The sequence below is a fragment of the Maniola hyperantus genome, chromosome 18, assembly GCF_902806685.2.
Source record: "Maniola hyperantus chromosome 18, iAphHyp1.2, whole genome shotgun sequence".
Lineage (NCBI taxonomy): Eukaryota > Metazoa > Arthropoda > Insecta > Lepidoptera > Nymphalidae > Maniola > Maniola hyperantus.
The window spans coordinates 1,275,009-1,288,394 of record NC_048553.1 but is presented as its reverse complement, the minus strand read 5'-3'; the positions used below and the strand labels follow the sequence as shown (position 1 = coordinate 1,288,394).

The 13,386-nt window shown below is 36.6% G+C and overlaps 1 protein-coding gene across 1 annotated transcript in view; it reads left to right on the top strand.

Moving 5' to 3' along the window:
• The window catches only part of hth (Meis homeobox homothorax), a 527,706-nt gene extending 515,363 nt beyond the window's left edge, over window positions 1-12,343 (top strand). The window contains exons 13-14 of the mRNA XM_034978385.2: window positions 5,231-5,420; window positions 6,339-12,343. Coding sequence (XP_034834276.1) covers window positions 5,231-5,403 — 173 coding nt within the window. The 3' untranslated portion in view covers window positions 5,404-5,420; window positions 6,339-12,343. The remainder of the gene's footprint in view (window positions 1-5,230; window positions 5,421-6,338) is intronic.
• The last annotated feature ends 1,043 nt before the right edge of the window (window positions 12,344-13,386 follow it).

The following is a 13,386-nucleotide window of genomic DNA, read 5'->3' as shown; positions in this document are numbered from 1 at the left end:
GTGCGTATATCTATCGGCCTGAACAAGTAGTGTGTTTTTTGGCTTCAATATGCCTTTTTTTTGTGGGAAAAGTGTTTGTTCCCCATTCCCCTAATACAGGCAACTCCGTTTGCATAAAATAATTACCTACTTGCCAATATAAATATAAAAAATGGACTAACTGACTGATTTATCAACGCACAGCTCAAACTACTGGACGGATCGGGCTGAAATTTGGCATGCAGATAGCTAGTATGACACGTATAATAAACATACGCTTAGAAGGGATACTTATTTTATAATTTAAATGCTGGGATAAAGTCACGGGGATTAAACTAGTTTAAAACTTCATCCTTATGGATTTAAATTTTAAAAACCCCGTGAGACTTGGGAGCTCTTTGATTTTCTATGCTAAAAGTAGCATGTGTTAGATACCTTGCATCCCGGGGAAGGACATAGGCTACTTTTGATCCCGGAAAATTAAAGAGTTCCCACGGGATTTTTAAAAACCTAAATCCACGTGGACGAAGTCGCGGGCATCATCTAGTTAATTATATTTTCCCCTTCCTTCCATTTGCGAGAAACTCTCACGCGGGAATTCGCGTGTTTCCGAACGCATTTCCTTTGATGCACTCTCCGCCAATCATCATTACGCACACTAATAAGCCAATAACACAATGTTTAGCCTCACCACACATTTTGTTTTACGACTTCTTATCTTTTAGATTCCGAGCAATTACGACAGACATAGATAAAATCGACATATTTTAATGTAGAGAACGGGTACATACCACGATTAATTTGAAGTTTTTATTTGTCGATATTTCAACCCAATTGCACGGGTTAAAATCATTAGCTTTTTACAGAAGCAATCATAGCTCTTCTCTTATTTTGCTTTATGGCTTTCAGTAGTGCCACACCGAGCACAATGCACCAATCATAGGTCAATGATTAAGTGAATGGATAAACGTAAATTGTTGTAAGTTATATCACCCTTTTCTTGCTGGTTTTCACGCTTAAAAGAGCGTTCCAAACCAATGGTAGATTCATTTGAAAAGCTCTTGTAAAAAAGTTTATTTTATCAAAAATCTTTTATTTCTGAAGTTTCTTGTCACAAAAGCTACAGCAACTTATTTTCGTGCGGCATGTCGGATATCGCAAGTGTGACGCCATAATTACAGTTTTTAATATACTGCTCGCGTCAGTTTAATCCGCGAAAAGCCGGATAAACGATTGGTTGGAAATAGTCGGCTGCACGAATTGTAATTTACAGTCTCGCGCGGTAATGGCGACGCATCAGAGGGCAATTTACTTATGCTCTTATAATGAATTCATTAGCGGGTCGCGCGTGTGTGCGTGCCTTTATATGTGTGACGACAGGTGAGTCGGTGGCTATTGGCTATTGGGTGAATAGTAGAGTAACTTTTTGCGACAAAACGCGTTCCCTAGAGTTGACGTAAATAGTTAACAAAACAGCTGCTCCCCCCCCCCCCCCCCCCATTATTACGACTGAAACTTTTCACTGCCAAAAACGTGGTACATATTTCCAAACCATTTTTTTTATACTAGATGATTTTGATGTGCGTATTAAAATACGTATGACGTGCGTAAAAAACCTTATCAGTGCTACATTTTACCATAACCTTTATCTAGAGTTTAGCCATTTTATTTTATTTTTATTAAGATAGGTACAAGTTAGCCCTCGACTGCAATCTCACCTGGTGGTAAGTGATGATACAGTCTAAGATGGAAGCGGGTTAACCTGGAAGGGGTATGGCTGTTTTTATTAAACCCACACCCCTTTGGTTGCCACGGCTTTGCCGGTAGGGTGGTAACTAGCCACGATCGAAGACTTTCACCAGACCAGACCAGAAATTTAGAAATTATAAAATTCCAAACCCCTGCCAGGAATCGAACCCGGGTCCTCCCACTAATAAGACCACAGTGCTTACCACTCTCTCTATACTAAGCATAGATCCGTGGGTTCACCTTTAAAATTAGGACTAAAATCGTACTTTTGACATGAAATTTGACACAAAACGTGAATATTTCGCGCGTAGCGGAAAATTTTACGCGTTATACGGAGTTCAATTGATTTCTTTTTCAGAAATGATGCATTTTCAGTTTAAAATGATTTATCGTTGTATCGAACGGCTGAAGATCTTTTAAAGAATTACGGTTTTAGCTATAGGTCATTTTAAATTTCGAAATCATTATAGAATACTCTAACAAATTCAACAACCCAGCCTTGGTAAAGAGTTGAAAGATTAGCAGACTTTGTATTACTGAAAAACTAGCACTAGCACATAATAATAAAATCTACCTACACTACAGTAGAGAGATGTCTAATTTTACCTTTTCACAGGGGAACCCTAAAAAAGTAAGATTCCGTAGCGCTCGCGGCGATTGTTGTGCAGAACGCATTAATATTCCGCTGCACTGGAAAAGCGTTGTAACTCTGTTAAAAGAAAAAGGAAAACGGAAAAAAGTGGCACTTTTTCGAATTGCTCCGCTCCGGATGAAGTAGTCTTTAATCGGCAAAAAACGTAATGCTGTGTTTATTAGACTGATTGTTTTTATTCTTTTTCTACTGCTTCCTTAACCTAGTACAGTACGCGACAGAAAGTAATGTACTTCGGCCATTAGAATGACATTTCGGCTTTGTACAGCGTTGTCTCTGTCACTCAAACCGTGGAATTATGATAAAAACCCGAATGCGTGTCTGTGTGTGCTCAAAACTGTCCCAAAAAAGGGAATTGCCATCGCCTTGCGTAATGCTGTAGTAGTGTATGTGGTAAAATCCGCTTGACGTTCAAGCATTAATTATTATTTTATCGAAACTATACCATTACTAGCAGTTGCCCGCGACTTCGTCCGCGTAAAATTTCTGGTTTCTGAAATTTTCCCGCTGCAAAAGGCCTCACTTACCAACTCAATCCGTCTCACCTTAAGGCACGGACTCCAGAATACCTAAATGTCCACTTTCACGTCTCTAACTTCAAAAACATAGGACTTTCATACAAACTTCGACCCCCTCTTTCCCACCCTTAGGGGTGGAATTTTTCAGAACCGTTTCTTAGCTCACACCTACGTGCTAGAAAGAACCTACCTTCCAAATTCCAAGTTTGTAGGCTTTATAGTTCCTGAGATTTCGTGATTAGTCAGTGAGTGAGTGAGTGGTATTTCTCTTTTATATATTTAGATTAGGTTTCCAAAAAAAGAGCTTACTCTCAAAAGTGATTTGGATCACAACATTAGTCCGTGTTTGTGCCGATCGGTGCAATGGCGCGTGCCGCCATAAAGGCCCCACGGAGCAGGACGGAAATCGGCGTCAATAATGGGAGAATACCATAAGGGCTCTCGCAAACCGTCGACTTTTGACCGATCGTCAGAGTGAACTAGAATGAGGAAACTCTCAGTTTTGATGCTTATACCAGAAGCGTTGACGTTTTGTTACCTTCACTGTCGTGAAATGTGCCGTAATTCTGTCCGATTGGTCTGTCACACTGCTTCTTTATCTGCTTTAGTATAAATTATAGTTTTGTGGTGGTCACCCCAGATGACGCTTCTCCCACTCATACAAAAGAATCATAGAATAATCACGCAATACAAACGCCCGTCCTGAAAGTAAAGTACCTATGCTCAAGATTATAGTCACAATATTTTTCCAAAAGACTCGCTGAGACAAGTGAAACGGGCCCAAACTCGGTGTTAGCTATTGAGGAATCCCTATGGCCTTTTTCCACCTCCATTATCATACCAGTTGAATCTACCATGCCGACTAACTGCACACGCTTTATAGAAGCACGATGTGTAGTTGTATGTGGTTTTCCCTGCATGTTTAGCAGTAGGAGGGCGGGCGGTGCATGTCGCACCATACAGATTTGATCTGTTTCAGCCAATTATAGCAAATTAAGCTTTTAGTTCATTGTATAACTGCACACGGTCTACTTAGTCTGCCAGCAACTCAGCTGTCAGTTTTGTCAACTGCATTGGAGCCGCATCCAAACTACAAATTAGCAGTCGGCTTGAAGTCCAAATGTAGGCCGTCTGTGTTGACCCTAAAGACCCCTCAAGGAAGACGGAAATCTGCGTCAATAATGGAAGAACACCATTAGTTTACGATTGATAATACCCGTGGATATATTGCGGAAGGCATAACAGTTCTGTGGTAAAATTGAGCCTCTATGCGCGACTTCACAATGAAGAGCGCCGGTTTTTAGATGCTTTTTTTCTTAACAACTATGAAGTAAAGTCATTATGGAGTCAGCACTATTACGGTATTTGCTGAGCAAGTTTATACAATAGCGGTGTATCAGGAAATCGTATCATTCAAACTGTTGTTCGGGTTTTTTTATGCGTTTGTATTGTCTATAATGTCCCTTTTTACAGTTATGGGATAGACAGGTTTCTCTTTTAGGTCTCCAAAGAAATTATATTGTTACTAACTTATGCTCGCGAATTCGTCCGCGCGGACTACACAAATTTCAAACCACTATTTCAGCCCCTTAGGGGTTGAATTTTCAAAAATCTTTTCTTAGCGGATGCCTACGTCAAAATATTATCTGCATTCCTAATTTCAGCCCGATCCGTCCAGTAGTTTAAGCTGTGCGTTGATAGATCAGTCAATCAGTGTCAGTCAGTCACCTTTTCCTTTTATATATTTAGACTAGGCATTCTTCCATCCAATTTCCCATGTTAAGTTACTGAACTGTGGTTGTAAGTGCTTGCTGTTTCTTGTACTACATATTATAATAGGTATTTAATATTATTCTATTACCTACGTAGTTCAAGCGTTTTAGCATTATGCCATGTAAACATCGATTAGGGATAAGAACAACCAAAATCTTTCTGAGTTAGCCCGTTTCCAATTCGCTTATATCTGGAGAGATATAAGCGAACTGATAGTTTTTAAGATTACGGTTGCATCTTTAACCATCTACCACCCTAGTAGATATAGAAAGAAATATACCAGGGTGGTATCAGTACCCTTATTGGTTGGTTCGTTGATTTGTCCTTCAATCACGTCGCAACGGTGCAACGGATTGACGTGATTTTTTTGCAATGGTATAAATAAAGACCTGTAGAGTGACATAGGCTACTTTTTATCCCGGAAAAATCAAAGAGTTCCCACGGGATAAAAAAAAACGAATTCCACGCGGATGAAGTCGCGTGCATCAATCGGCTAGTTATTTAATAAAATATTTCCATGTACAACGAGTACCAAGAGCAGTCCTAATTAACCGTGCAGTGTTCTACCCCGCAGTGTTCCCCCACGCCGGCCCCAGCGGCGCCTACAGCCCCGAAGCCACCATGGGCTACATGATGGACGGCCAGCAGATGATGCATAGGCCTCCCACGGACCCCGCATTCCACCAGGGCTACGCGCACTACCCCGCCGAATACTACGGCCATCATCTTTAATCCATGCACTTGTAAATGTAAGTATTACTATGACTAACTCTGCATTTAACACGTCCGCACTCGCCCAAGACGCGCACGTGACTGCCACAAAGGCAACAAAAAGCTGAGCGGTAAGTATCATGACAAAACAAAACGGGTAGGTATCATGACATGACATAGTTATTAGATGCCACCGTTGACTACAAAATAGATAGACTGCAGATCTTTAATCCGTGCATTTGTAAATGTAAGTATTACAATGACTAACTCTGCATTTAACACGTCCGCACTCGCCCAAGACGCGCACGCGACTGCCACAAACATAGGCAACAACAAGCCGAGCGGTAAGTATCATGACAAAACAAAACGGGTATCATGACATGACATAGTTACTAGATGCCACCGTGGACTACAAAATATAGAATGGAGATCTTTAAACCCATTCACTAGTAAGTATTAATTTCATCTAGCATGAACTTACAGTTCCTAAATGACAGTAAAAATATCTGCGTCGATCTGTCAGTTAAGTAAGTTCCCGTAAGTTGCTGCCACGCGGTATACCTACTTACATTACGAGTCACAACCACAGTACAGTACGCGGCAGAAAGTAATGTACATCGGCCATTAGAGTGAGATTTCGGCTTTGTAGAGCGTTGTCTCTGTCACTCATACCTAAATGACGTTTTGTCGTTTCAACGACAGAGACAATGCTCTATAAAACTGCTATTTCCTTCTAAAGATCGATGTACATTACTTTCTGCCGCGTACTGTAAACACAATACCCAAGTTGTAGTCATGAAATGACTTCGAGTGAATCATGAATTCATGACACATAACTATTAAATATGTAAAGGTTTACGTGCATTAATTTTTTTATTTATCAAAGTTTTTCAAATAATAATTGTTAAATTAGTTCGTCTATAATCTCTAACTAATATACTAAATTTCTTTTCCAGATATGAATAAAAATCCATCGTGCGGCCTCACCCCGCGAGAGCCTAGGCTGGAAAGGAGACCCCTGGCAGGCTGGCACCGCCCGCGCCGAAACTCGGCCTCGCCTTTGCGCACACGTGATACGAACAAACAGGAGAACGATGCTAAATGTACATAACGCGAAACATTTTGTAATATTTGAAACAGTATACGATCTCCTAAATTAAGATTTAAAGTCAACTTTAATGATTAAATTAAATGTAAATGTAAAACGCGAAGTGAATACGGACGCTGTATATTAAAAAAACCTGGTGCAATCACCTATTATAAATAAAATGAAGCAGTTTTTATCACTCGGAACTATAGGAGCAAAGTTGATGAATGTAACAATAAAAAAATGGTTTGATATAGTTATCGTATAAATATTTATAGCTAATTGTGTATTGTTATTACGTAAATATAAATAAATAATTGATTAGTTGTAAGTTGTACCTATCACTGGAAGGACTGGGAGCGCAGGCGACAATGATGCAGAAATTTTGGTTTTTTTTTAAATATTTTTTTGTAAAGACGTTGTCTATTTAATAGATCACTTAGATTTGAGTTTTGTGAAATACCTATATTATTATTATTGAGGCATATTATATACGAACTTGGCCAAAAAACCATCAATGTTATTAATTAGAGACTTTAACCGAAAGCCGAGGCCGAAATAGTAAGGCCGAGGGATATGGCCTTACCATGTGCGGTAACCTTTATTTTTGAACTACTGTAAGTAAGTACTATTCTTTATTTTCAATATCGCTGTCATTTAGTTTATTACAATGATGGAAAAAGCTCAAAAAATTACGTATAGTAAATAAATGTCAATTTCACAATGAATCTATTAATAAAAAAAAGAAAACAACAGTTTTGCAATTTTGCTTTACAGGCAAATAACGTACATATCTTTGAATTACATTGTATAGTATATATATTTATTATTGGGTATCATATTATATAATATTATAAACTTACGAGAAACAAAATCGACTCAGAATATACTGCGAAATAAACTTCAATTATTGCATTTTCAGTATAGTTAATAAAAAGTAACGAATAATCAGCTTCAAAATGCTCTTAACGGTCTAACTTTCATACGAAAACTTTTTCTAAATCTGAGTCGATTTTTATGCCCGCGAGTGTAGTTTCACCCTGCCTTGGTGTTCATAATATAGCACAATTTGTAACCGATGTATACGATAAATTAAATGATATTTTACACTGTTGATATGCGATGAGATTATAAGCTCTATTTTATGTCTTGATACCTGACATTGCCTTCTACACACGAGAACATAAATGCTGAGAACAATCACGCAGCTAAGGCGTCGATACCACTGCCAGAGTTCGGAGTTCAGAGTTCTACGTTCCGCTGTTAAAACTTGCTAATCGAAGACAAAATGCATCAATTTGGCCTTTGACTGTCACGGTCAACACTTTTGTGTAGATAGAATAGCGATGGGATTGGATTAACTATCTAACTATCGGATTTGTTGATTCAATAACAATCGAATAATAATTGAACAATCGAAAAACAATGGATTGTTTTCGATTGTTCAATTGTTACATAGCGCACGTAGACTCACAACAACAATCAAAAAATTAAACAATCGACTGCCAATTTTTGTTCGATTATTTTTTTTGAAGACGAATATATCGACAATCGATTGTTCAATTATTCATTTCATTCAATTGTTTTTGTAACAATCCCCCATCGCTAAGATAGATATCCAATTTACCGTGAGTAAACGCAAATTTTAGAACTCTAGTCTGAAAGTAGGTTCTGGAATCGACGGCTAATAATAGCTACAAATGAGGGTAGAATTTAAAAAATCGAAACGAATGTATACAATTAAAGAGATACGAGATAATGATCGACTCTAAACGCGTCAAATGTAATAAAAATAGTACATTCGCCGATTAAATTATAAAATATATTGATCGGTCAAGAAATTTTACAACGATGTTGTTTCAAATAAGTAATTGGTAAAAAAAACAAAAATGCATCTTAAATACATAATTGTATACGATATTAAAAATACTCAATTTTTTAAGACAATAAAAAGAAAAACTACAATATTGGTTTTAACTTTTAATATTATGACCAACTAAACGATTATATTTTATAAACATTGAAATAACATCAACGAAAATAAATCAATGCGCGCTTAGAATTATGTCAAACGTCATTTTGACAGTTACATTTGGCGCGCTTTTCAGCGTTCAAGTTCCGTGGGATTGTATGATGAAAAAAATGTGCACTGTTTTTTTTCACTATTTTGTTATTCTGTATTTTATATTTAATAGTGATCATGTACCACGGAACCAAATATATAAAAAAATCGAAATATTTTAACAAAGACTAAAGGAAAGAAATAGATGGAGCTCTCGCATACAAAGCGAAGTCTGTTATGTTTGTTTCATACTCATAGCGTTACATCGCGCAATCTTGTGTCTTTGCATATGACAACATTTTCAGGCACTCTCAACTGCGCTGTAAACTGTATTTGTCAAAACAATGTATACAGGTTATACCTGTTTCGTTTTGGTAACTTGTTTAGTTGCGTCTAACGCTGTTCAACTGTGAATCAAAATAGCGTCATGTGCAAAGTCTCCAATGACATCGGAGAATACGACTCAAACGCTTGCGTTGTTTCATACTCATACTTCAATATCATTGTCTTAACATTAAGTGCACACTGATTTATATAAAAAATTATGGAGACCGACACAGGACGTCACGGTTGCGCATCTTAGAATCGCTCCATACATTTCTATTTTCTATATAATCAGTAGGTACATAAGCATCCCAAATGCAAGTTTTTCAGACATTTTTCCACCGGCATCTCATTGTGTATTTTGTTTCTTAGCAGTGCGATGCTCCATCTGTTTTATTCCATTAGTCTAAGTACGTTAAGTCCTTTGGATAATTCAAGGGTAATAATATGTATATTACCAGCCTTAAGCCAAGTATACGAATGGAGCTTTTGAAATTTGATGAAATTGGTATTAAATAGCTAACCGTTAGCTTCGTAATAGTTAAAGTTTTCCGGGGCAAGCTTTATACTAGTATAAATACTACCTCAGGAAGTCCGTTCAGCCACAGTGTAAGGAGAGATACAGTAGTCCAACGCCTTTGATCTTGTGGTGAATGACGACCACAATGACCCTTCAATATAGGTCCCGGAATTACTGGGGCCGTCTCGGGTCGCTCCCTTACCGCATTATTACTCTATCTAGACGGCTTACTTAAGAGTTACTTCGTACAGTCGGTCGACGTCATCGACGTAGACGTTTAGGTATAGTTGCTTTTTCCTTAGTTTGCTAAAAGATAAAGAAATGGCTAAAATCTTCTCGAGGAAACGCGAAAGCGACGTGATTTGACCGGCGTTTGAGACCTTCTGGAGTTAGGTTTTTCACTCGTATCCTGATTTCATTGTCGGTTCGCGGTAACAAGGTCGTATGGGCCGCGTATAGTGCGCATTTCAGCTACTTGATTATCTTTTCTTCAAGATAAGGAAAAAACGGACTATAGACAGAGAATCCTGAGAAGTCAGAGGGGTACGCCCCCTCGGGGCGTACATTTAATTATCATTATTTGGCCTAGTAGCGGATCAGTCGTTCAAGTATATTATAGGTGCTATGTCCGTAAAGCAAGGTCAGTCCGCAAACTTCAAGGGCGTCGCCTTACTGTATGTATTTACACTGTATTAATACAATACGCAAGGTGCATGCAGATAAACACAACCTAACGGACTTTGTGAGATAAAGGAACTATAATAACCACGATTCTTTGTAAATGCGATGTGGTTGTTTTTATATTAGTGACTTATATAGGTGAATCCACATAATAAATCTTGGTCAATATCGTATGACTAAAATTAAAAAAAATGCTTTCCCACTTCTGATGAATTGCAGATTTTTTTCTGGACTTATATCTAAAATTGTTATACATAAATTACATTATCTGTGGTTTTTTTTTTTAAAAGAATATTAGCCATGTTAAATGACTAATATTCCCCTTTCCTCTCCAATTAAGCGTCAGGCTTGTGCTAGGAGTAGGTACGACAATAGTGCAACGGGCGGGGTTTGAACCGTCGACCTTTCGATTTTCAGTCCACTCCTATACCGGTTGAGCTATTGAGGTTTGATAATGTAACATGCTATGCGATACAACAATTATATTTATTCGGATATACCCGAATAATTTGGATTCACCTTTTACACTATTGTACCATGTTCGTAAATTTCATTTTGTTCTACAAATTCTAAACTAAAAAAAAATTAAGTTTTAATTCAAAATTCTTACTAATTTTTGATCTAATGTTACTGCACCTGCTGCTGCAGTAGCGTCAACAGAAACAAACACATCGCATAAAAAAAGTTTTTTTAGAAATATATTTGTTAACTTTTGTAAATAAATAAACAACAATAAATCGTTCTATGTATAAACCGTTTAGTTTTCAATGATTATTATTCAGTATTAAAATTGATTTCGACTATGAAAAAAATTACCGGACTTTGTTACTATTAAAGTTAGCGTTCGTTGCGTACTCTTGGAGTTTACGCCTGAGGAGGAGGATTTTTTTTTGACAATTTGTAAACACCGCATTTCTTTAAGAAAGTTTTTACTATTTTACTATAAATTTACCCTGAAAATTATCTACACTAATATTATAAAGAGGTAAAGTTTGGATATAGGGGATAATATCAGGAACTATGAACCGATTCTGAGAATTCTTTCATATTATAGCTATATTATCTCCGAGTGCTATAGGCTAACAAATAACATCACGCGGACGAGTCGCGGGAAAAAGCTAGTGTTCTCATAAGCATAAGACTGCTTACCAATTTTAATATAGGCCTTACCTTTTTATTACGATGTCTTAGACTGACCAATGTCTTGGTGATAAAAAATATTCGAAATAAATATTTTTAGGTTTTTTTTTGCCAACTGTACCTCCACTCTACCGCAAACTCCAAATCGTTGTACCGCATTCTAAATTGACGAACTTATACCCTTATAATAATTATTATTATTATTGTTAATGAAAACTTGTGTAATATATTTTATTAAGAGGAAAGTCTTAAATAGTAGTTATTAGCTATTAATGTATTAATTGAAGAATTTTATTTTGATTTTCTCTTTATTATATATTATGTATATGTACATTATACTTGAGTTTGGAAGTCACGAACTGTAAATATAGAAACTAATACGAAAAAAAGTACCACGGCCCGCAGCGTATTTCAACCGAAAGTAATTGATTTTATCGATATTTTTCTTGTCAAATTACTATACTTCGTCCATAATACTGAGATCTATTTGACATTTGATGTCAAGATAACATGTATTTTTGACAGTAAATTATACAAATTACTTTCAAAAATATTGACATATTATGAGTGTTGATTCGTTATGTAGGTATATCACACAGACCCTATCATATCCTTAATACGATACGAAAATTGAATGTTAAAGAGCACTAAAAAACTATGGATACAAAAAATCGGTAGTTCTTTAGAATTACTAAAAATATAAGCTGTCAAATAGGAAACATAAATGCCCAGTTTAGCAGTGTCATAGAACTGAATTATTATTATCAACATGGATCTAGGAATCAGCTTAGCTTATTAATTAATTACATAAATTACATGACCGTACTCCATACGTTTTATTTCTACTTTTCTATAGCTTTAATAGAAATGTGTGAAACAGGCCCAACCCAAAGCCCTGAAAAACGGTAAAAAAAGTTAGCTGGGTTCTAAAGCTAGAGTTAAGTTGGAGTTCCAGTATAATGGAAGAAGTATAGTATAAATATATATTTTTATTGTACTATAAGTATTATCGGCGATATTGTATGAAGTTAAAACGAACATGTATGATTTTTATGAAATTACCAAACGCTGGCGGGACGTCGAAAGGAAATGTGTCGGCATTATGAATGCTACGAATTGTGTAAAAAACATTAAAAACTAAAAAAAATATCTTGTTTCATTTTTTACTTATTTATGGTTTGGGGGCAACCCTGAATTAATTAGGTACCCTACTTCTTAATTCGTAGAGGCCCTACTTTAAATAACAGAGATTTATGAAAAACAATAGGCACACGTTTTGCACTATAAAAATCCAAATAAATAATAACCAATTTAACTTTTTGTGGCAAGTTTCATGACAAAAGTACGATTTTAGTCCTTGTTTTAAAGGTAAACCGTACTTTTTACATAACTGTTGACCCATAGAGTTAAAATGGCGCGTGAGGTGTAATTTTTACCGACTATAATGTGTAGCTATCACCATAGACCATACAGATTTAGACTAGGGCATATTTTACAGCCGCCAGATAAACTTTATCCAACGAATTAACTAAGAATTTTTACTTCCTATACATTATGTAAATTAATTTGACATTTTGACAGATTCCCAATACAAAAACTAACCATAAACACGTAAAAGATACTAGACAACTAGGTTCGACAAAGTTTATCTGGCGATTAATTACTATGATAACGTTTTTGCAAAATAAAATACAAAAGCAGTTTTTTGTAATCAGATAAGTCAAGAGCATAATATTTTGTTATTGAAAAAAGATAGATGGAACATGTATCTGGAAGGAGTGAAAGGGAAAGGGAAAGGTATGACTATGTCTCGAGTAGTATGCAAGGTTTTTTTTTCAAAAGATATCACAATAACTGAACTTGACAACGATAAAATACCGTTACGATTTTTCACCTGACTAGAACTGAGCCAAAAGAATTCTAATTCGGGACCTCTTGCTTATTAGACCACAGTAGTGCTAACCGCTGCGTCATAGGGATCATTAATTATTAATATAACACATTTCCATAATTGGTGGTTAATTATAATTAGTAAGCACTAATTAATAATTTAAAATACCAAGGCGTCAGACAAACACAAGAACATCTCTGTCTGTTGGCTGGTGCTACGTTGCTACGCTCGTAGCGCGGTAGCGGCGTAGCGGGCGGGGTTCGAAAATGGCGGCCGACAGTGAGTAATGGCACGCCGGG